General features: G+C 37.9%; 1 protein-coding gene across 6 annotated transcripts; it reads left to right on the top strand.

The window, feature by feature from the left end:
* The first annotated feature begins 242 nt into the window (after window positions 1-242).
* LOC145651962 (adhesion G protein-coupled receptor E3-like) lies at window positions 243-21164 on the top strand. 6 transcript variants are annotated; one of them, XM_081700821.1, is made up of 19 exons: window positions 248-438; window positions 3846-3907; window positions 4205-4255; window positions 6533-6700; window positions 6815-7177; window positions 7328-7534; window positions 7892-7965; window positions 8175-8252; window positions 8794-8980; window positions 9156-9275; window positions 9484-9662; window positions 9885-10043; window positions 13585-13791; window positions 14203-14435; window positions 14584-14650; window positions 16229-16320; window positions 19224-19386; window positions 20192-20287; window positions 20620-21164. In XM_081700821.1, exons 2-18 carry the CDS (start codon window positions 3889-3891, stop codon window positions 20270-20272), a joined length of 2448 nt encoding a protein of 815 aa, XP_081556947.1. In that variant the 5' UTR covers window positions 248-438; window positions 3846-3888; the 3' UTR covers window positions 20273-20287; window positions 20620-21164. The 6 variants fall into 6 exon arrangements, with proteins under 6 accessions (XP_081556951.1, XP_081556947.1, XP_081556946.1 ...); XM_081700820.1 differs by having other exon boundaries at window positions 249-438; window positions 3873-3907; window positions 20192-21164; XM_081700822.1 differs by having other exon boundaries at window positions 249-438; window positions 9927-10043; window positions 20192-21164.
* Window positions 21165-21404: the final 240 nt, after the last annotated feature.

The raw sequence follows: 21404 nt of genomic DNA, 5'->3' as shown, positions 1-21404 counted from the left end.
TTTTCTACCAAAGATATCTCCACACTGCCAAGGAAAACTAACGAACACTCTTAGTAAAAGTTCAACATCTTGAGAGGAAATAGACCAAGAAAAAAAAAAGTTGTTAAAATTACATTGAAGCACACAAGAGTTCCAGAGAAAAAGGAGAGACATTTTTTAGAGAGGCATTACAGCCCTTGTGTGATTTGCATGACTTGCACTATGCAAACTTCTACATTTTAAAGTTCTTGGTATGACAATTGAGGGATGTTGCAATCAAACTGCTACTCGTAGCAGTTTATCGCCATTATTGTGACACAAGTGTGATTCTGTACTTATAAGACACACTTGTTCACATGCATGTTGTTGACTTTTGTGTCTCATGGGGTTTGAGAATATAACCAGGAGTTACAGCTGAAAATACTACAATACCAAAGACGCTTCTACGCTTGGTGAAAGGTAAGGGTGATCTGGACATTATCGCTGCACACTGGCTGCTGTAAAGACAGAAGTTTGTTGCTAGTTCTCTGACCTTCTATTATTCTGTCAATAAAAATGAGGCCAGCATTTATCCATCTTCCTGCTGACGTGTATGAGCTTACAGTGAACCTTGTTGGGAAAAGCAGAGGTTTTTGAAGTATGTTATAGTTGTTCATGGCATGTTAAATTGGTCATCACAACCAAAGACAGTAGCATCATATCAACAGATATTCATTAAAAAATGTGTGTGTATGTGTCTGTGCTTGTGTGCATGTGCAACTAAATGATCATTATGAACACTGAACCAGAGGTGAAGTAGATCTAGGAGTTATGAACAAAAGAGTGACAGTCAAGAACTACAGTCCTTACAGAAAAATGACTTGTGTGCATAAATGTACTCAAAATGGAATCCCAAGAAGAAATGAAAACTAACAAACACTGTTAGTAAAAGTTCAACATCTTGAGAGGAAATGGCTCATTATGCTGACCTGAATTTAATGTTTTCATTTATGCTTATTTAAGGTTAAAATCTGGGGTGAATTTTATTAGGTGAATCAGATGAATTTTAACCATGGTTACAGACAGAAATATCATACATGGTTACAGGCAGTTATCCTGAACAACTGCTGGTAAGATCTCTTTCCATTCATTCATTCATTCATTCATTCATTCATTCATTCAGTAAGTCTGCAACATATTATGTTGTGTGGGTCGTACTGAATGGTGAAATCATAGGTGGCCAGTGCAGAGAGCCCTTGCACTTGTCAGTACATACATGAGAGGATTATTATCATTCCTCAATGTAAACTTTTCACCATAAAGACAGCCATGAAATTGATCCACAACAGCCCATTTCAGTGCAAAAAAACTCTAATTGGTGTATGGGATAATTCTGTCAGGATGCTCCTGACAGAGGACTGCACCTAGGCCCTTTAGGCTTGCATCCACGTGACATATATAGGGTTTTGCTGGGTCAGCACATGCGAGTACTGGTGCATGAGTGAGATAACTGATCACTGTGTGGAAGGCTTAATAAAATGGTAGATGTAGTCAAATGCATAAATAGGATATGAAAATGTTATATAAAAAAACTGGTGTTATACTGTTTGGAATGCACAATGTTCAAGAAATGTCATTTCTTGTCTCATTGGGGTTAACATACACAACAGCTAGAGAACTGTGAACAGTGATTTCAAAATAATATTTACTCCATACACATCTGTGTGTTGGTGGTTTATTCATGAGTAATTACCTACATGGTACGTTTCAGTGTGTCTCTTTCTAAGGGTGCAAATAGTGAGCAGGGCCACTATTGACATGATGGCTGCAACACTCAGAAAAAGAGGAGCATACCATGAAGTATCTGTGAGCACTAAAAGAGTGAAAGACATACAAACTGTGTCCATCACTGAGTATATTCTCCCACATATGACACAAGAGGCTAATTAAAACCCACATTTCCTTCTGGCAAGGGTAAAGTGCTGATTTGTCCATCCTGATCAGGAGAAACCATTACACTCATTGTGGGAAGAGACCTGCCTGCCACTGAGATCTGAGGTTTTGTGCTGGTCCATGTCCTGGGGGTTGTAGGAGCTACATGTAGGACTGAAGCAAAACACACCTTTATATTAAATTGCATGTGAATTGCTTTTTTTTTTTTTTGCTACAGACACACCTCTCATTATGAGTCATACAGATTTTCCTTACAATCCAAAACTTGAAGGTGCACCTTTTAAAATGTGTCTTTTGTAACCGTCTCCACTCCACACCAGTAGGTCCCAGACTCTGATTTCTTCAGATTAGTGATGGTCGCAGTGAAGGTTCACTGTTTCACGTCCCTCAGACTGTACCTCCCAGAGAATGGCCTATCTGAATTGATTAATGTGTGGCCAGGTTTTGTACATGGATTCCTGCAGAAATACTTCCTCTAGTTTCTAGCCCATAAGTGACCTCTGATGTCCTAAAACTTGCTGTAGTCAAAACAAGTTCTCTCTCACACAAACACACACACACACACACACGCACACACACACACACACAATGTACAGTATATAAATACAATTCTTCTCTGACATAGCGCTCTGAGGCCTGAGGTCTGCACTTATTCATTCAAGATGCCGAATCATATATAGGAAAAGTCAACAAGATATAAAGTATGGAATTTAAGATGGATCTGATCCATAGTCCTGTCCTGAATTGTTAATTATACACCCATGAATTGTTAAGTACACATAAATGAATTGTTAGCTATGCCCTCTGGGCTTCTGTAGATCACCTGGTGCTGGTAACACTAAGGACTTGGGTTTGATTCTCTGAGCTTGGAGAGCACCGACTGTCATACTGATAAATATTGTTCTGGCTAAGAGTATCTACCAAATGCTGTAAATATATTGACTGCTTGGTTGAGTCTACCAAACATTACCACTGGCAGTCTTCATACTTTGTGGTTAAAACTCTCCTCACAGAGTTTGCCCCAAATATCATGTAGGTCAAAAGCACTGAAAAGAAAATGCATAGACATAACAGTGCATTCGAAATTGAAGAAGCCTTGTAACCTAACATGATTGGTCTACATAATAGGATGTTACACAAGATAGTGGATAGGGATTAACTAAAGTACTTTTCACTGGTGGAGAGTGACAGGTGTGATCACACATTAGAGGAGTCTACCCCTCTCTTGTCATAACACTGCCTGACTTGCTACAAATGACACCATCCATAATACAAAGTGGTCTTCATTAAAGTATTTAAGTGTATGAGGTAATGAAATAGAGTGCATCTCTATGCATATATCACCTTTTACCTTTATCAGATCAGAGTTAGCCCATCAGACCTGCGGTAGCCCCTCAGATCGGCATTAACCCATATATATATGTGTGTGTGTGTGTGTGTGTGTGTGTGTGTGTGTGTGTGTGTGTGTGTGTGTGTGTGTGTGTGTGTGTGTATGTGTGTGTGTTACCATTGATTTTTACATATAATCAATGGTTTGCACCTTTTAACCTTTCCAGATATCAACATTAACATATTAAATAGGACTAAAGTTTATCTGTATGATATATGTATCACAACCATGCTTTGTTGCCTAACTTGCATGTACCAGTTGCTTGTGAATGCGATGAATTAGACATGTCTGCCCCTATGTGGTAAAGGAATAAACTGCACTGTAGTGGCCAAGAAGTAAAATAAACTCCACCAATACTTGAAAACGTCCACATGCTGCACTACAGGCATTAAAGTAATGGAAACTGAAACTGAAGATGATCATGGGTGGAAGGTTATGGATCAAACTTACCCATTGAGCACTCCCTGCTGGTCTCTCAATGGTCAAGGTGCTGATGATATAATCGTAGGTGTCCTACTGCACTAAGCTCTGTGCTTCTCCACAGTCACTGTCTTCTGTTATTGCTACTCAGACCACAGTGGAGAGAGATGACCTGCTTTCTGACATGTGAGTCCTCTGTGTTGACTATTTTTGGTGGTGGAATAAATGTTTTAAGTCCATAAGAACTTTTCTTAGGAACATATTTAGGTTTATGCTGTTCTGAAGGACACAGGAGGCACAACTAGATGTGTTTTAGGATTAAACCTGTGCTTGATTCTACTTGTCTGTTCTAATTGTTTGTTACTGTAGTTTTATTTTCATGAATATGAGCATCCTGAAATACTAGATGAATTCAGCCAAATGATGATATTTGGATTGTGATGTTTGGATGTATACTCAGTAAACTCTGTCTCTATCCACCAGGGATCACTGCTACTGCAGTATTGTCTACACTTGGCGTAACTGAGATGTACTGTGAGTAAAGCCTAAATCCATACATATACTGGGCAATGAATATGTCAGTGCTATAAATAAATAAATAACTTTTTTCAGTATTTTTTTTTCACAGCATGACCCCCTCCTTCTAGACTCCTCCCCATGTCAGTGTGATATCTTGCTTCTGTTTGTCTACATGGCCACACCCCTTCTTTTTTATTCGATTAGGTGTTACACCTGCTGTGTTTTTAGCTACCACTTTGTGCGCTAGACTGTTTGTTGCATTATGTATGCTGTCAATTATTGTTCTTTGTGTTTGGTTTTGTTTCTGTTTTGTGCACAATAAATGTCTGTGTCTGTGGAAACGTCTCTCGCCTCTGCATTTTGCCTTGCTTCATCTTCATCTCAGATACACAGAACACTGAAGGAAGGCGTAAGCCAAGAAGGGAAGGAAGTGACGTAGCTGCCCCAACCTAGTTTGCATGGAGGAACCCTGGTGGGTATGCTCCCCACCGGCCTGGAAGAGAAGAGTTCCCCTGGCCATTTTGGGGGGGTCTGGCGGTCCAGGGTCCAACTCGGCAGGGTCCTACCTGCTCCCACGGACTACTGGGATGATTACAAGGACTAAGGCAAGTAAGAGAGCTATGAAGACCTTGATAGCCTCAGGATGGAAGCGGAGTCCCACCACTCTGAGGACCTTCCATGTAGGTCAAAGAGGCCTTCCATGAGGATTCTAGTTCCATATCAGATATGGGGTCAGGGACCAACAGCAAGTTCCCAGCATCCAAGGCTCCACCCAGAACATGTTGCTCTAGAGCCTGTGAGCTTCCTCATGTTCCCACAAAAAGGGCTTGGGACACTCCCTCACCTAGTGCATACAGTCCCAGGGCCTGTGTGCCTGTTCGTCAGTCTGGACTGGTGAGATGGAAGCATCGTCAGCCCCTGAACTCAAGGCAGGTACCTCATCAGATATGCTGCCCAGATTATCTGCCAGAAAGACAAAGACGCCGTCACCACCCAAACTGGCGGTGAGCGCCTCCATCTGGATGTGCCAGACCTTGCCTCAACCAGCAACAGGAAGACTTTTGTGTCTGTTCCCCTTCCTGTCAGTGTGCCTGTCTCTGTGCCTGTCCCTGTCCCTGTCATAGTCTTGGTTCCTGCTGTCCTCCCCTCTGTCCTGTCCACGCTAGCCTGTGTCAGTTTGCTCAATCCTCTGACCTCATTTGGCCATTTGGTGTTGGTTTCGGGGCCATGGCCCAATAGGCTGGTGTGCCGGGAGTCGCTCCATCAGGGTTTTAATTAGGATTCAGTGTTTGTCTATTAGGAATGTGCAGGTAAAATGCTGTATAATGTACATTTATATAAATGTTTATATTACCCTATACTTCCTTTAATGCAATTCCTTTGATTGTTTTCTTAATGCAAGTAGATGCATTAAGATGCAATGTAACAATCAGATTGAGGTAGCAAGATAAGGAACTAAATGCTGTAAGCTTATTTTTCTGTAACATAACGCAATGTTTATACAGTTCAGGCAGTGAACGGAAGTGTTGGCCATTTAGTGAGAAAAAGCAACAGACACATTGCAATCACCAAAAGTACTGACATGGCGGTGATCATTAGCTATCCAGTTTTTTATTATAGATGGTAGGAACATTCTTAGCTACTTGATCAATTTCCACAGGTGTGAAATTTAATCAACCATAAACAATCATTTCTAACAAGGACATAGTTATCCAAAGTAGAAATGATCCAAAATTAGAGTGTCAGTGAAGAGCCGGAAGATCAGATTAAAGCTGAACATTCAGAGAGAAGATACATTCAAACCAATGCAGCAAGTTAAGAAATATAATAACATAACATTTGAGGTAGATTTTAAGATATACAAGCATTTTGTTCTTTGTCTCACTATAAGATAGAATTAATAGTCAAATGTTACATTGCAACATTAGCAAGGTATTAGAATTTCTAAAGGATTTTGTGACCTTGAAATATCCTGTGGAAATCTGAGACACATTTTTTTTTTTTAGCTCATCTATAACTTTAAAACTCATTTAAAACTCAAACACCATAAAATATTGTTACATGAAAAATGAGAGAAATATGTTTTTTGAGCACACAGTGGTTTTACAAATCCAGCATTAAACTGATTTACCCCCATTTAACCTTTTTTAAAAATGGTCTTGAAATCTTTGCTTCATAATTAGTTTTGGATATCAGAGTATTAAAAGTTGGGAATTTAGGTAGACTACAGATTGTTTGTTTGTTATAAACATGCTAAAATGTAATCTGATTTTTTTTTCTATTCACTGTTAGATAATTTCACCATAAATGGTAATGCTAAAGGATCTGCGTGTACACTGCCTTTTATTTACAAAGGAAATACTTACAACACATGTGTGGAATTCAACCACAGCACCTCATGGTGCAGCACGACTAGTGACTATGACAAAGATGAGCAATGGGGAGAATGTGTTTATGAAGGTAATATCTGCCCAGTTTTTGTGAGGATAAATTTAATATTTTATTAGTAGTATTTATAGGGAGGTGCATGTAAATGTTTGTAATCTGACTTCTCTCTAATCTTCTGCTTCTCAGATCCTTGTATCTTTCATAAGCTTCTATCTGACCCTTGGCGCAATATTGGCTTTAACTCTACCTCTTTTGCTGAGTGGCCAATGAATGATCTTAAACTGCAGGAAGGATGGTACCAGGTCTTTGGTATTGGTGGAGACGTTTTAGATGGCACTTGCTCAGCCAATCGTAGTGGTACCAATATGTCCTATTCAATCACATCATGCAAACCATCTCAGAGCTCAAATCAGAACCTATATAACTGCATGTTACTTTGTAGTACTAGTTCTGCATGCTCTCTTACTAGACAAATTGTAAACCGTGCATCCTGTCATGGAGGATTCTTTATCTATTATCTCTTCCCAACTACTGGAATTTTTTCTACAAGTAAGAAGTGGTTTGCAAATACACATTTCAGTTCTGTGGCATATCAAAAATAAGTCACATCTAAACTATTTAAAGTTTAAAATTAAAGCAGGTATGAAGTAGATTGTTTTTTTTTTCTTCTTGTTTTCAACATTTTCCATTCACTTGCAGGTCATTCATTCTGCAGTGCATCTTCCTGTGGTGAGCATGCGCAGTGTAATCATGATGGCAGCTGTGTGTGTGACTCTGGACTGTTAATACCTGATGGATTCCTGCCCAAAGGAGACTCTTATGGCTGTACAGGTGCCCCTCCATCTGTTACAACTGATACAACCTCTGCCATCTTGATGACCACAGCCATCAATTATACTATTTCAGGTTAACACATACTTCTTAATAGTAGGTTCACTGCAGTGGCATTAATATCGGCATGGAAAGGGATACCACATTATTTTCACCTTTGCCTCATTACTGGTTTTGAAATCTGAATATTCTTGAAAAAAAAACTAGCCACTTTATGATGGACATACAAACAACTTACAGGTGTTTCATTTTACAAGTTAAAATGAGTTAAAGTTCTTCCTTCAGAACCATATCTTGCAAAACACACTCTGTATCACTTTAAAATGTTAATGCTAAAAGTATTATAATGACTTATTGAAGTAGATAATGGAATTCAGGGTTATATCGGTACCTTTTGCAATCCTTTTTTCATGATGAACTGTCTTTTCTCAGTTCCAGATATCACAGTGTCTGAGGATTGCCAGTACTGGACTAACACTAAGAACCTCTCTCACCGACAAACACGGGTAATGATCAGAGATTCAGAGAGTAATTAACAGTCTTTGTTAATTAGCAAGCCAGTAAACTGAACCTGGGGATATAATTTGTGGCAAGATTCATACTTCTTCAAATTACCTTTTTACACCTCAGACTTCAATGTACTTTTAACATCGTTAATAATTCTGTGCAAAAATCCAAGTCCTAAGATATTTGTAGAACTTGCTTTTTGTTTTAGGATAATATCATAGCAGAGTGTTATAAGAATCTGTCAAGCCAGATTGATGACTTCAGTACTAAAGAGTTAACAAGGAATGTGAGTATAAAAGCTGAACCTAAAAAATATCTCACCAATAAACTGATAATCACCCACTTCTCCCCATTTTGTTGTGAATCTGAGGCTTCTTGGCATTCTCAATTAAAGTAACTCATCAATAAACTGTTACTCACACACTTCTCACTGTTGTAAGTTAAAGTAGGATCATCAATAATCTCTTATTTAGATGTTTCTCACTGTTATTATTATTATTATTATTATTATTATTGTTGTTAATATTATTATTATTATTATTATTATTATTATTATTAGTAGTAGTAGTAGTAGTAGAAGTAGTAGTAGTAGCATTTATATAACGCCTTTCTCAAACTTAAGGTTATTTTTTAAAAATATTGGTTTTTTATTATTTTTAAAATTTATTTATTTATTTATTTACACAGACACACTCACACACACCTGATGAATGTTGTGAATTAAGGTTGTAACACAGCTGTAAATGATTATCTGAATAGACAGTTCAGTAGCAGGAAAGTGGACAATTTCTTTACATATGTGTAATTTTAGTCTGGTTACTGAGCAGGTCGTGGAGAAAGTTTTGGAAAGGTTCATTCCTACTGCTCATCAACAACTTAGCATTGGAAGCAGTAATCAGGATGAACTAGTCTCCTCTCTGAACACCATGCTGAATACCACAGAGAAACTGGTGTCTGCACTGGTGAAGATCACAGAGACCAGCTATGCTATCAACATCTCCCTCCCAGATATAGGTAACCACACAGATTTATGTGAACTACAAGGGGAGTGGGTGTGGAAGGAAACATAAAGGCATGCGTTGTATTGCTCAGGGTGCAGCATAAAAAACTTTCCATACTGTTTTCACCAGAACTCTGTGCTACTCTGTTTGATGTTAGCTAATGTACCCAACATATGTTTTTCTATCAGAGATACACGTACTTGCAGTTGGACCAAATAGTTTCTTGGGAAAAACATCTGTGATCAACACAGCAGATGCTCAAATGGAAATTGATCTCATTGGGATATCTAAAAGTGAAATGAATAAAGGTACAAGGTCTTTAAATATTTAAAACAAATTGACTTTGATACTAACTACCTAACATATGTATATACCTGTCATATAATTTGGGTACATAATACATAGCTATACTTTAAAACAACAACAACAACAACAACAACAACAACAACAACAACAACAATAATAATAATAATTTAGAGGCAACCCTTTTTACTTTGCTGTTTTTATGTGTTTCAGGACATGCTGCTGTGTCCTTTGTGAGCTACACAAACATACCCAGTATGCTGAACAGAAGCTTCAACAGTGAAACCAACATGGAACAAACGTTAATGTCCACTTTGGTGTCAGCCACACTGCCCAAAACCACTAACAAAACACTCAACAAACCAGTGAACTTCACCCTGAAACACACTCCGGTGAGTTATTCTTTTCAAACTGAATTCTTTGATAATAATGAATAACTGATCTGAATAAATACTTGAAATTTGAGGTGCTGATTTTTGTTTAGAAAGTTACAAAAGAAGAATAAATAGGGTAATTGACTCTTGTAGACGTAAAGCAAAATTTGAGTTGCTGGTTAACAAACTATTTGATATTAATGTATTCTAAGACGTTTTTCTACCTTGTTTCTTGCCTAGATATTAAACCCTGATCATATTCCTTCCTGTGTTTACTGGAAGGAAACTGAATGGGTTGTAGATGGCTGTACACTTATCAAGACCAACAGCAGTCACAGTGTTTGCTCCTGTGATCACCTCTCAACCTTCGCCCTCATCATGCAGATCAACCCAACTCAGGTAAAGGAATGACGGATCACACTTCACAAAAGTGAAATCATTTCAATCATTTCTTAAAGAGCCAAGAGGACAGGAATGGCTGATTGCCCATGCTTTCTTCCATGCTACTCTGTACCTTTCTCTGGTGGTTGAAAGTGGCCTACTCAAGGGTTGTTGAAATTCACAATGCTCGTTGGGACATTACATTTTTGATTTTGGCTGTATACTTAAGATGATAGAAAGATATTTTGGTGATTAATTAATTGTGGCTTGTAAAAGGGAGATCTACACTTATAATACCTGCTAGATTTATGACTAGGTGTTTTTAGTTTTAGTTTAGTTTTTAGATCCCTAAAAAGATGTGGACTAAATTTAGGGTGTAATCAGCCAATGAGAAAGCCAAGTATATCTGTGAAATATTTGTGAAATTATGTGTGTGTGTGTGTGTGTGTGTGTGTGTGTGAGTGTGTGTGTTGTAGAATTTGATGGGAGCATATATAGATTGAATAAAATGGGGCCCAGAATTAATCCCTGAGGATTCCAGGTTACAGCTCTCCTGTCAGATTCATAACTCCCAATCCTGACAAAATAATAAATAAATACTTACTAAATAATACTTTCTAAATAAATCCCAAATAATTGGAGGACAGTTCCTGATAGCCTTATTCAGTTTTCCTGCCAAAAGTACTTTTTGCTCTACAGTGTCAAATGTAGCACCAAGATCTAGTAATACTTACGAGCCAGTATAGGGGCTTTTATAATTTAGTACCTTAATTAGGGCAGTCTCTTTGCTATGGTGTGGGCAGAAACCTGATTGGAAATTGTGAAGATGACAAATTACATTTAAAAATTTGTTTAGTTGATTATACACTACTTTCTCTATTATGTCACTTATAAAAGAAAGATCTGAGACAGTGCTATAGTTGTTAAGTAATGAAACATCAAGAGTTTTCATTTTCAACAGTAGCCTAATTGCATCGGTTTTCAGTCATTTATGGAATATGGCTGAATAGGCATAATACATTAACTTGTTGAAGCAGATCAGCAGTTACAGATTTAAATTTGTTTTTGATAAAGTCATTTATTAGTATCAAGACAATATGCAGATGGTTTAAGATGGTTTAAGTATTTTAAGGTCATTTATATTAATAACTGGTTTGTTCTGGGGTGGCATTGCATTGTCTCATTATTTGACGGTGAGGTATTGATCGTATAATCACAGTATAATCACAAATTCATTACTGGAGAGGAGATATGTGATTATCTGCTTTAGGGCATTGTTAGCTTTTCTTCCATGACAAACAGAATGTGGGTATTTTTCATGTTTCCATCAACTTAGAGAGAAGAAACTGTCTAGCTCCACCTAACACAAGATTAAAGTAGAAAGGTTTTGTTTATAGGTGTTGTAGTTGATTAAAGTAGAAAGGCTTTGTATATAGGTGTTGTAATTGATTGTTTGTTGTTTCTCCACTTATACCCAGCTGTTCTGTACTCTCTTTATCATGACGTTTCTCCTTGGAGCTTTCTGTTTAACCTTAGTCATTGTAGGTTTTAACAGGGCAAAAGCATCCATGACAATTAAAATGTTCAAGTTGAAGTGATCTAGGAGACATCAGTGGAGTCTGATCTTGTGGATGGTGACACAGCTGTAGTCTTTATGAATTTATCACATGTACTCTCATTTATGTACATTTTTTGAAACAAAGCATAGCTGGACTAAGGCTCTAGAAAGATCAGTATGTCAAAGAAAACACAAAAAATTCCAAATCCTTAACAATAATGTAAGAAATGTTGATAAACTTAGAAATGAGTAAATCTAGAATCTGGTTCTGCAGGTCACCAATATGCAATATGAACATTTCAAATAAAATAGAAAGTTCTTTGGTGTTATGTGGACTTTAAAATCATCACTTATGATAAAACTTGTCAGTCACAGGAAATGTTACAGTATTTCAAAAAAGTCATCGATGAACTTTGCACAATATTTTGAAGATCTGCAAATTATTAAAAGAAGGATTCTATAAGCATGTTTTCAACATAAAATGCAAGTATTGAAAAGACCCTGACCCTGTTCATCCCCAAGACATAATACCCTAACCCTGAGCCTGTTCATCACCAAGACATAATACCCTAACCCTGAGCCTGTTCATCACCAAGACATAATACCCTAACCCTGAGCCTGTTCATCACCAAGACATAATACCCTAACCCTGACCCTGTTCATCTCTAATACATAATACCCTAACCCTGACCCTGTTCATCACCAAGACATAATACCCTAACCCTGACCCTGTTCATCACCAAGACATAATACCCTAATCCTGACCCTGTTCATCACCAAGACATAATACCCTAATCCTGACCCTGTTCATCACCAAGACATAATACCCTAACCCTGACCCTGTTCATCTCTAATACATAATACCCTAACCCTGACCCTGTTCATCACCAAGACATAATACTCTAATCCTGACCCTGTTCATCACCAAGACATAATACCCTAATCCTGACCCTGTTGATCACCAAGACATAATACTCTAATCCTGACCCTGTTCATCACCAAGACATAATACCCTAACCCTGACCCTGTTCATCCCCAAGACATAATACCCTAACCCTGAGCCTGTTCATCACCAAGACATAATACCCTAACCCTGACCCTGTTCATCTCTAATACATAATACCCTAACCCTGACCCTGTTCATCACCAAGACATAATACTCTAATCCTGACCCTGTTCATCACCAAGACATAATACCCTAATCCTGACCCTGTTCATCACCAAGACATTATACCCTAACCCTGACCCTGTTCATCACCAAGACATAATACCCTAACCCTGACCCTGTTCATCACAAAGATGTAATACCCTAACCCTGACCCTGTTCATCACCAAGACATAACACCCTAACCCTGACCCTGTTCATCACCAAGACATAATACCCTAACCCTGACCCTGTTCATCACCAAGACATAATACCCTAATCCTGACCCTGTTCATCACCAAGACATAATACCCTAATCCTGACCCTGTTCATCACCAAGACATAATACCCTAACCCTGAGCCTGTTCTTCACCAAGACATAATGCCCTAACCCTGACCCTGTTCATTGAGAGCAGATACAGTACTGCCTTCTGCTAACCTCTTTTCAGAAAGGCACATTAAAATTATTTTATATGAGTTTATACGGTCCTTTACTAGAAACGATTTGCTAGCCAAAGACCTGGTTGTCTCTGGTTGGAAGTGACATATTTATACTGTTAATGAATGTCATGAACGTCATGCCACAGATATCAGACTAGCAGAATGTCAGGCCGTAGTCTGCACCCTTACACTAGTATTTGATGATTGTCATTGTTCAGACACATATCATGGACACAATGTATATCAAGTTATGAAACTCCTAGCATTTCTACCTAGGTCCCCTATTCCTCTATAATGAGCAAGAAGTGCCATGTTGATTGCAGTGTCAACATTTTAAAACAGACAATATTTAAGAAATTTGATGGATTGCTGTTTTTCTGTTGTTGTTGTTGTTGTTTTGTTTCATTTCTTTTTAGAGTGATCAACTCATAGTGCTGCTAAATACGACATTTGTAGCAGTAGGGCTGGTGTTCCTGAGCTTGGCTCTGTTGACCTTTGCCATTTTCCGTGGGAACCCGAGAGTGACAAACCCTGCTCTGATCAACCTGTGTATAAGCCTACTGCTGGCTCACCTCCTCTTCCTGCTCACACAACACTTCCTGCAGTACATACAACCCAAACAGGTGAGCACAATTATCCACATAGACTGTAAAATATTATTTATGTTTCAGATTTTAAAAAACAAGTAACCCAGCAACCTTACAGTTTTTGAGTAATTGTACCTCAAAAAGTTAACAGACCAATAATTTAGATATAAATTATGTTCACTTTCTACTTTAAGTTTACTTAATTTTTGGTAGCCTGATTACTTTCTTTTTTGAGTTTAGAGTTTCATAATGTGATTTCAACAGTTTACATAACAATGTGATATATATATATATATATATATATATATATATATATATATATATATATATATATATATATATATATATATATATATAGATAAACTGGAAACACAAATTATAATAGCATTGTTTTGTAATTATTTCTCTCTCTCTCTCTCTCTCTCTCTCTCTCTCTCTCTCTCTCAGCTGGTGTGTGCACTGTTGGCAGGTGTTCTGCACTTCCTCTTTCTCTCTGCGTTTGTGTGGATGTTCATTGAGGCTGTGCTTCTCTTTATCACTGTAAAGAGCCTATCAAAGATCAGATCAAAGCAGAAGGAGGCACTTATAATGAGGTGTTTGATTGTGATTGGATATGGGAGTTCTTTGATTGTGGTGGGCATGTCTGCAGCACTGGGGCCTAATGGATATGGAAGTGACAAGTGAGTGTGGAGAGCATTTGGAGGAAGTTTAATCAGGTTGAGGAGGAGAGAGTTAAATATGGTACCTTTATCTAGTCAGGTCTACTGATGTGTTTTCATAGTAAGAACATCAGACAGCTGTTTCTGTTGTCTGTTCTTTCCTCTGTAGATGCTGGCTTAAGGAGGACAGGGGTTTCATCTGGAGTTTCCTGGGTCCAGTTTATTTCATTCTTGCAGTAAGTGCTGATGAACTGATTCCACAATGGCCTTTAAATGATGGAGCATTTATTATGCTTTCTGAAGCCTCTCCCCCTCCCTGATAACCTTATTATTCACAGTCCCTCAAGATCTAAGTATTAACTAGATTAGGGTTTGGTACATGTGCCAAAGTAGTGGTTAATTATTTAGTTTGATAAAATGATAGCAAGTACTACATCTAAATGTATTTCATGGACATGCTTTGCAGCTTTAAGCTTTTAACCCCACACAGTCCAGGGGACATTGCAGACGATCAAGATGCTCATTCCACCTGAAAACAAAAACGAGTAATCTGTCTGCCTTAAGATTTTGAAATGCAATTCGAACTTTAATTATAAAACAGAATATAAAACATATCATTTTGTTAACCTAGTATTGAAGGCACAGTTAACTCCAAAATACAAGGCAACCAGGTACCTACTTTTTCAAGCTAAAACCAATCTTTTGGTTTACAATCAGGAACCTTTTCAGGTCAACATTCCCTGAATATGTATCACATGTTTCTAATTTTCACCTCACCCTTAAATACTGTTTACTTCCTGTAATGAGTCCCATAGGAACAGGCGAGAGGTACAGGGGTGCGGTTTATTAAATGAGGAAAAACACAATCACTGAGGGCAAAATGAACAGGGGCAAGGGGAACACGTAGAGGTAGAACAACACATGAACCAGACAAATGGAAAAGCAAGAGTGACGACAATGTAGCGAGTGGAATTTAAACACCACAGAACAAAGCAGACTTCCCAACATAACCAACCACCTGGGAGCCAAAAATACAGGGCTTCAATAATCAGGACCACTAGGCACTAAACAGACTCAGGTGAACGTGAGAACTGGGAGAACCAAAACAAGGACTGGAATCAAGGAACAGATGAGAGGCGGAGAAAGTGAAACTAAGGAGCGGAACGAGGGAGTACAGGAAAAGAGACGACAGGGAAACCCTGACAACAGGGACACCAGGAGGGTGGCCATTCGTGACACTTCCATTCCTTCATAGTGCGGTATTGCCACTGAGCATACTGGGTGGTTTGTCCCAGTTTGCCCTTTTGACTTTTTCAATGTCTTTTTTGCTCAATGGCTTTTCAACTATTTTTTTTTCTCTCTGGATGTCCCCTTGGTTTGTGATTTATCTTGTGCCAGTCCTGACTTCCCATTGGGCTTTGACTATGTGTTTGATTTGACCAATTATCAGTAAAGTTCTACTGACTGATCTTAGCCACAAGCAACTGGCTACTTCTACCATTTTACACAAATTTGAATTGAATCTATTTTGCATTTTCTGTACAATAAAACTATTGAAAATATTTATTTTATTGTAATATTTATTTTAAATAAATCTAAATTCAAAGCTAGCATTGTTCTAAAATTTTGTGATCATCAACTAAACTAGGGATGAACAGTTTTAACCAATACTTTGTACTTACTTTCGCTTTGCCTGAATTAAATAGTCAGTAGCTACTCTTGAATACTGGAGAAAATAATCCTTTTGGTTTGATTAGTGTGATTTGGTTACACTTCTGTAGTATTAACTCAGTAATGTTTCATTGCAATTACAGTGCAACACGATCCTGTTCAGCTTAATCATCTTCAGTATCATGGTCGCTCTGACACGCCTGAACAGTGACGTTTCCCAGATTAAACAGATGAGGTAACAAACCACACATTATTTTGAAGCACATTATATTGTGTATCAAAAATGCATAATTTTATGAATTATTGGAAGGGGGCACTGCCCTATACACATAGGGAAAAACTAATCTAACTAATATCTAATAACTAATACCTGTGAAAAACCGAAGATTTATTAACATCAGTCTCATTTCTCAATTAGTTCATATTTTGTGCAGTGACCAAATACCACTGATTCAAATATACTTGCCAAGTATATTTGATGAAAAAATGTGAAGTTTATTGATTAATGAATAAACAAATTATTGATGTTGTGAGACAGGTGTTATAGGCTACTATAGCAGACTCGGGTGTACAGAATCTCTAATGAATGACAGCTGTGGGATAAATGAAAGGGGAATGAAGAGATAAAGGAAATAAATCAAATACTACTACTAATAATAATAATAAAGAAAACAATAAAAGGAAAGAACACAAATCATAGAGGTAGAACTTTAGTGTAAGCCAGAGAACTGATTAGCTATGGTGCTAACTAAGATAAGACTATCCTACCCAAAGAGCAAACAAATCTAACTACTGGAAGGTTGCCTGAAAGGGAGGATGTCACGCACTGCTCCTTCCCCATAATACAGGTTGTCACGTGGCACGGTCCGCCGCGTGCGGGGAATCCACAGGTGTATTGTTTATCTGTTTAGTAACCGCACCCCCCTGAAATTGCACACATGTGCACAGGCTTTGTCAAGCGTTGCTGGGTCTATTTAAACCCATGTCCACATGAACTTTGTTTGTTGGTCATTGTCGCTACGTAAGTCGTTTAACGTCAACATCCGTCATTGTAACTATTTGCGATAGCCGTAACGTCTGTGTTTGTGTGATCACCTTTGTTAGTGTGTACTTTGCTAAATGTAAAACCGTGTAATCATGTTCACTGTCAATTTTTGTAAGTGGCTGTCGTGTAGTGTGTGTTTCATGTTAATAAATGTCCCACATGATCGAGGAGGTCTGTGCGTCCTGCCCCGCGCACTGCGGCACTCGGGCCAGCAGCGTTACAGAGGAGATTCCTGTTATTATATGGACTAATGAGGGGAGGAAATATTAACCTGGACAGAAATATCGCAGGGTAGTGCAACGTGCTAAACACCTTGAGATAGCATATTAATGGAAAATACAGATATAAGAGCACAGAAGAGAAAGATAGAGAAAGATAGAAAGCATGATTATTACAAACATATTGTACTGTCCTAGTATAATTCATTTAAACAAGCTTCCTATGTCTATTATACTTGAGATGTGGAAGTAATCACTAAGTAACACACGTATAAAGGGTAGTATGCAAACAATAGAATTAAAGGGTTTAGGAATGGATATAATAATTTCATGAAGTTAGCAAATTTAGTGAGAGCGGGTTTCATAACAGTTCGGCGATGATAGCTAGTTCGATCTCACTCAGAATTGAGGTTGTACTGAGAATGTTATGTATATCACAATGCATTGTTGGCCATACATGGTTAATAAGTCCAGATGGGGCAGTCTGTTATAGTCACTGAGAGGCACTATGGATCCATTGTCTTTACAGTCAGTATCAACTATAAAATCTTGTTGTACTCATGGAAATTCAATGACGTTATTATCCATTTATAAATCTGGTCTCGTTGCCATGCTTGCGAGAAAAACTTTCGTATGGGAAAGGTCAAATTCCAAATTCCAATTTTCCTGATCTATGCATTCTGGATTGTGAAGAAATCCTTAAATTCCCAGCAGAGTATTTATGTTCTATCAGTGCCTCAGCCCAGATCTTGGGTCATTAAGTTTTGGGCCACGTGTCCATGCAGAGTAATAAACATTCCTTACAAAGTCGCTTTGAAGACCTGACAAGGCAGTGGAGTGCCCTTTTTAGTAGAGCCAAAAGAGTTCTGGTCAGAGTGGGTTGTGCCAGGGTTGAAAGTCCGGTCAGGCAGTAAAGCAGGGACTAGCATTCCAAAGCATCTTGACCTTCTGTGAGGGGTGTTGGGGTTACCTTAGGTTTAACTGCAGGAGCAAGAGCTGCAGCTCCTACTACATCTCCCCCACTCAGTATGATGGTCAAGACCAAGAAGGCTGCAGGTAGAGGAAGACAGCACATTATATTGTAACATTTGGATATCATATAGTTCATATTTAGAATAAAACAATCAGTAACATTTGACATAGTCACTGTTACAATTACAGTGTAACAATACCATTAATTACAGTATGGCATATTGAGTAGCAATAGTGTAACAATCCCAGCACGTACAGAGATGGAGTTGCTTTTTGTCAGCTGATTGCAGCTTTATTAGAGAAAAAGTGAATTGCACAGACATAATTTAAAGTGAAAGCCAGGGATAAAATCCAGAAATCAGTCAATGAAACAAACAAAACAGATGGAGAACAGGCAAAGAGAGCAATCCAAAAACTGGCAGAGATCCAACAAACCAGAGAAACAAACACTATGACAAATGGCTCCGCGATGTAACATGAGTAAACGAGACTGCACAAAGACAAAATGACCACATGAGGGTTATATACAGAGAGTAACTAGGACAAACAAGACACATGTAATAAAAATAATGTGGAGATACTAACCGGGGGTGGAACCCACAGAAACCAAAACAAGGAAGCACAAGGAAACAAAACCAATAACTAAACAGAGGAGGGAGGGGCGAATGTGACAAATAGTTTGATATTCTGTATATACTCTGTGCTTACGCTGTGCAGACTGATACTTGTTTTCATTATGTATCAGGGGTCTTTTTATACATTTTACTATGTTAATGACACTATAATTAATAGTTAATAGTTTAGTTACTCTGTAGTAGAGGATATTTTAGTAATGGATAAAATTATAAGCTAATAATTGCTCTCTCTCTCTCTCTTTCTTTCTCTATGTCTCTCTGTCTTTAGGACCATTGCATTTAAAACCATAGCCCAGTGTATCATCCTGGGATGTCCCTGGATCCTGGGGCCATTCACAAGCAGCAGTAAGGTGGTGGAGATCCTCTTCCTGGTCCTCAACTCCCAGCAGGGCACCTTCATCTTCCTGGTCCACTGTGTCCTCAACCAAGAGGTCAGTCATCACCTGCTGTGTTTAAGAGACTTGGCTGTCTCACTTACAAATCTGTCACGTGTCACTACAATGCAGCATCCATTTCTTACTTACTCAGAGCTGATTTGATGTCTAGCAGTGGGGAAACCATACACAACTGAATATTCCAGAGAACTGTTCACTTTTTAACGGAGCAAGGAAAAAGACCACAGGAGTTTGTGAGGGGATAGTATTTATTTTTGCCCAGATTATCCTAGTTACAGCTCTGCACCGAATGGAAACATTACTTATCAAATTTGTAGCATCTTTTTAATTCACATCAAGTTCAGTTTATTTAAACTTTATGTTAAGCCAAAGAGTTGCATTCTACTAGATTTATTACCATTTTTCTGGACATGCCACCTAAAATTCCAGGACATTGTAGCCTGCACTCTTTTTTTGTCATTTTCATCCCTCTTTCCTATGAAAATTAAATGTATTACCTCTCATATTTTCTCACAAAAATATGTGTTGACTTCCTCAGTCCATGCCATTCAATCTGTGCTGGTATCCTCCTCTTTTCATGCTGTTGACATACCTTTTCACCAAATTACTTAGACTTATAACACTGTGAAGCAAAAACCTGTCTCTTATATGCTAAATTAGTTTGTCTTAATATTTTGCTTACTTGTAAATCAGTCCAGTGAATACAGAGGGAGGGCTAAAATTTCATCTGATTTCAGATTATGAGTGGCATATATTTGTCAGTCTACTGATAAAACCAGTCTAGTGATGCAACGTAACATGTTGAATGATGTTGCCTGCTCCCTGTCTCATCTATTTCCAGGTCAGACAACAGTACAAGAAGTTGATTGGTGTTTTGTTTATCCCCAGTGAAAGCACCATAACAGAAGTCCAGATGACATGATTACATAATTTGTCTGTGGGTCTTACAAATTCTGTCAGCATTTTATTACATTTTATTATGTGACTGAGAACAAATTCTCATTTAGTCTCCATACACTCAAATTCTCATTTACTCTCCATACAATCAAGCTGTTACATGAAGCATTGAACAGGGAACCTGTGAAACAATATACAGCTTTTGGACATTTTCAAATATTGAAAATAAAATGTTTCACATTAGAAGCAAAAAGTTAAATAATAGTTTAAATAACCTAGATGCTTTTACCCAGAGGACCAATGTAATGTGATTCCCCACTCTGCTATAGGTCTAATATTTCTAAAGTCTGCAATGTTCTCTTATTCTTATAGAAACTTCTTCCACTAGTGTGTCGAGGTGATGGGATTAGTGCAGCACTCTCTTCTCTGTCTTATCCCAAAAGGTCTATTAGCAGTGTACAGCAGGAAGCTAGCAGAATCCTCTCACACTCCCACCAGGATGAGAGTGATCGCAATCTTTTTTTTTAAGTGTGTGTGAAAAGTAATTTTATTGTCTTTGTACAAAATATACATGGTCCCTCCCTGGTATTGTGGTGGATCTGGATATTTTACAGTTTTGATAGTATACAATAGATTATGTGAATAAAGTAAAGCTATACAAGCACATATGTAATTGACACACAACTAAGGTAAGGAGGTATCATCTGTGCATCAGTAAAGCTTCAAAAAGAGTTTTGTAAAGATTTTACAGTGATCATGATCTTCAAAATCTGTTTGCTATCTTTTGTTTAATTGTCTTCATGATCTTGTATGTATATACAAAATATATAATGAGCACTTTCTAGCAAACTTGCCTCTTGCTCCCTCTGTGCTGCCAGCGTCACACTTTACTTAAAGTAGTGAAATAAAATGTATTAATGCTCTTGTTGTTGTTCTTCTTGCTGTTGTATTTCCATATATCATAAATCCATTATGCACCAAAATCTAAAAGATTATATTGTCTATGCATCAGTGCATTGAAAGTAGCTGCCCTCACGCAAGTAATTCAAACCATTCAGCTTCAAATCACTATGTTGACTTTGACACTGAATGTAAAGAAACTTGTGTAAATGTAAAGAGATACAAAACTTTGAAAGGAGGAGAAACATGGAAAAAGG

This window comes from Electrophorus electricus, chromosome 18, assembly GCF_041902795.1.
Source record: "Electrophorus electricus isolate QZ-2024a chromosome 18, ASM4190279v1, whole genome shotgun sequence".
In the NCBI taxonomy this organism is placed as follows: domain Eukaryota; kingdom Metazoa; phylum Chordata; class Actinopteri; order Gymnotiformes; family Gymnotidae; genus Electrophorus; species Electrophorus electricus.
Note: the sequence above shows the minus strand (reverse complement) of the source record. Positions and strands in the feature narration are given on the sequence as shown.

What these genes read in the sequence shown, in the direction of transcription:
- LOC145651962 (XM_081700821.1), top strand. An exon ending in CATCTCCCTCCCAGATATAG is followed by an intron (nt 8,981 to 9,155) that starts GTAACCACACAG and finishes TTTTTCTATCAG; the next exon opens with AGATACACGTACTTGCAGTT. An exon ending in TCACCCTGAAACACACTCCG is followed by an intron (nt 9,663 to 9,884) that starts GTGAGTTATTCT and finishes TTTCTTGCCTAG; the next exon opens with ATATTAAACCCTGATCATAT.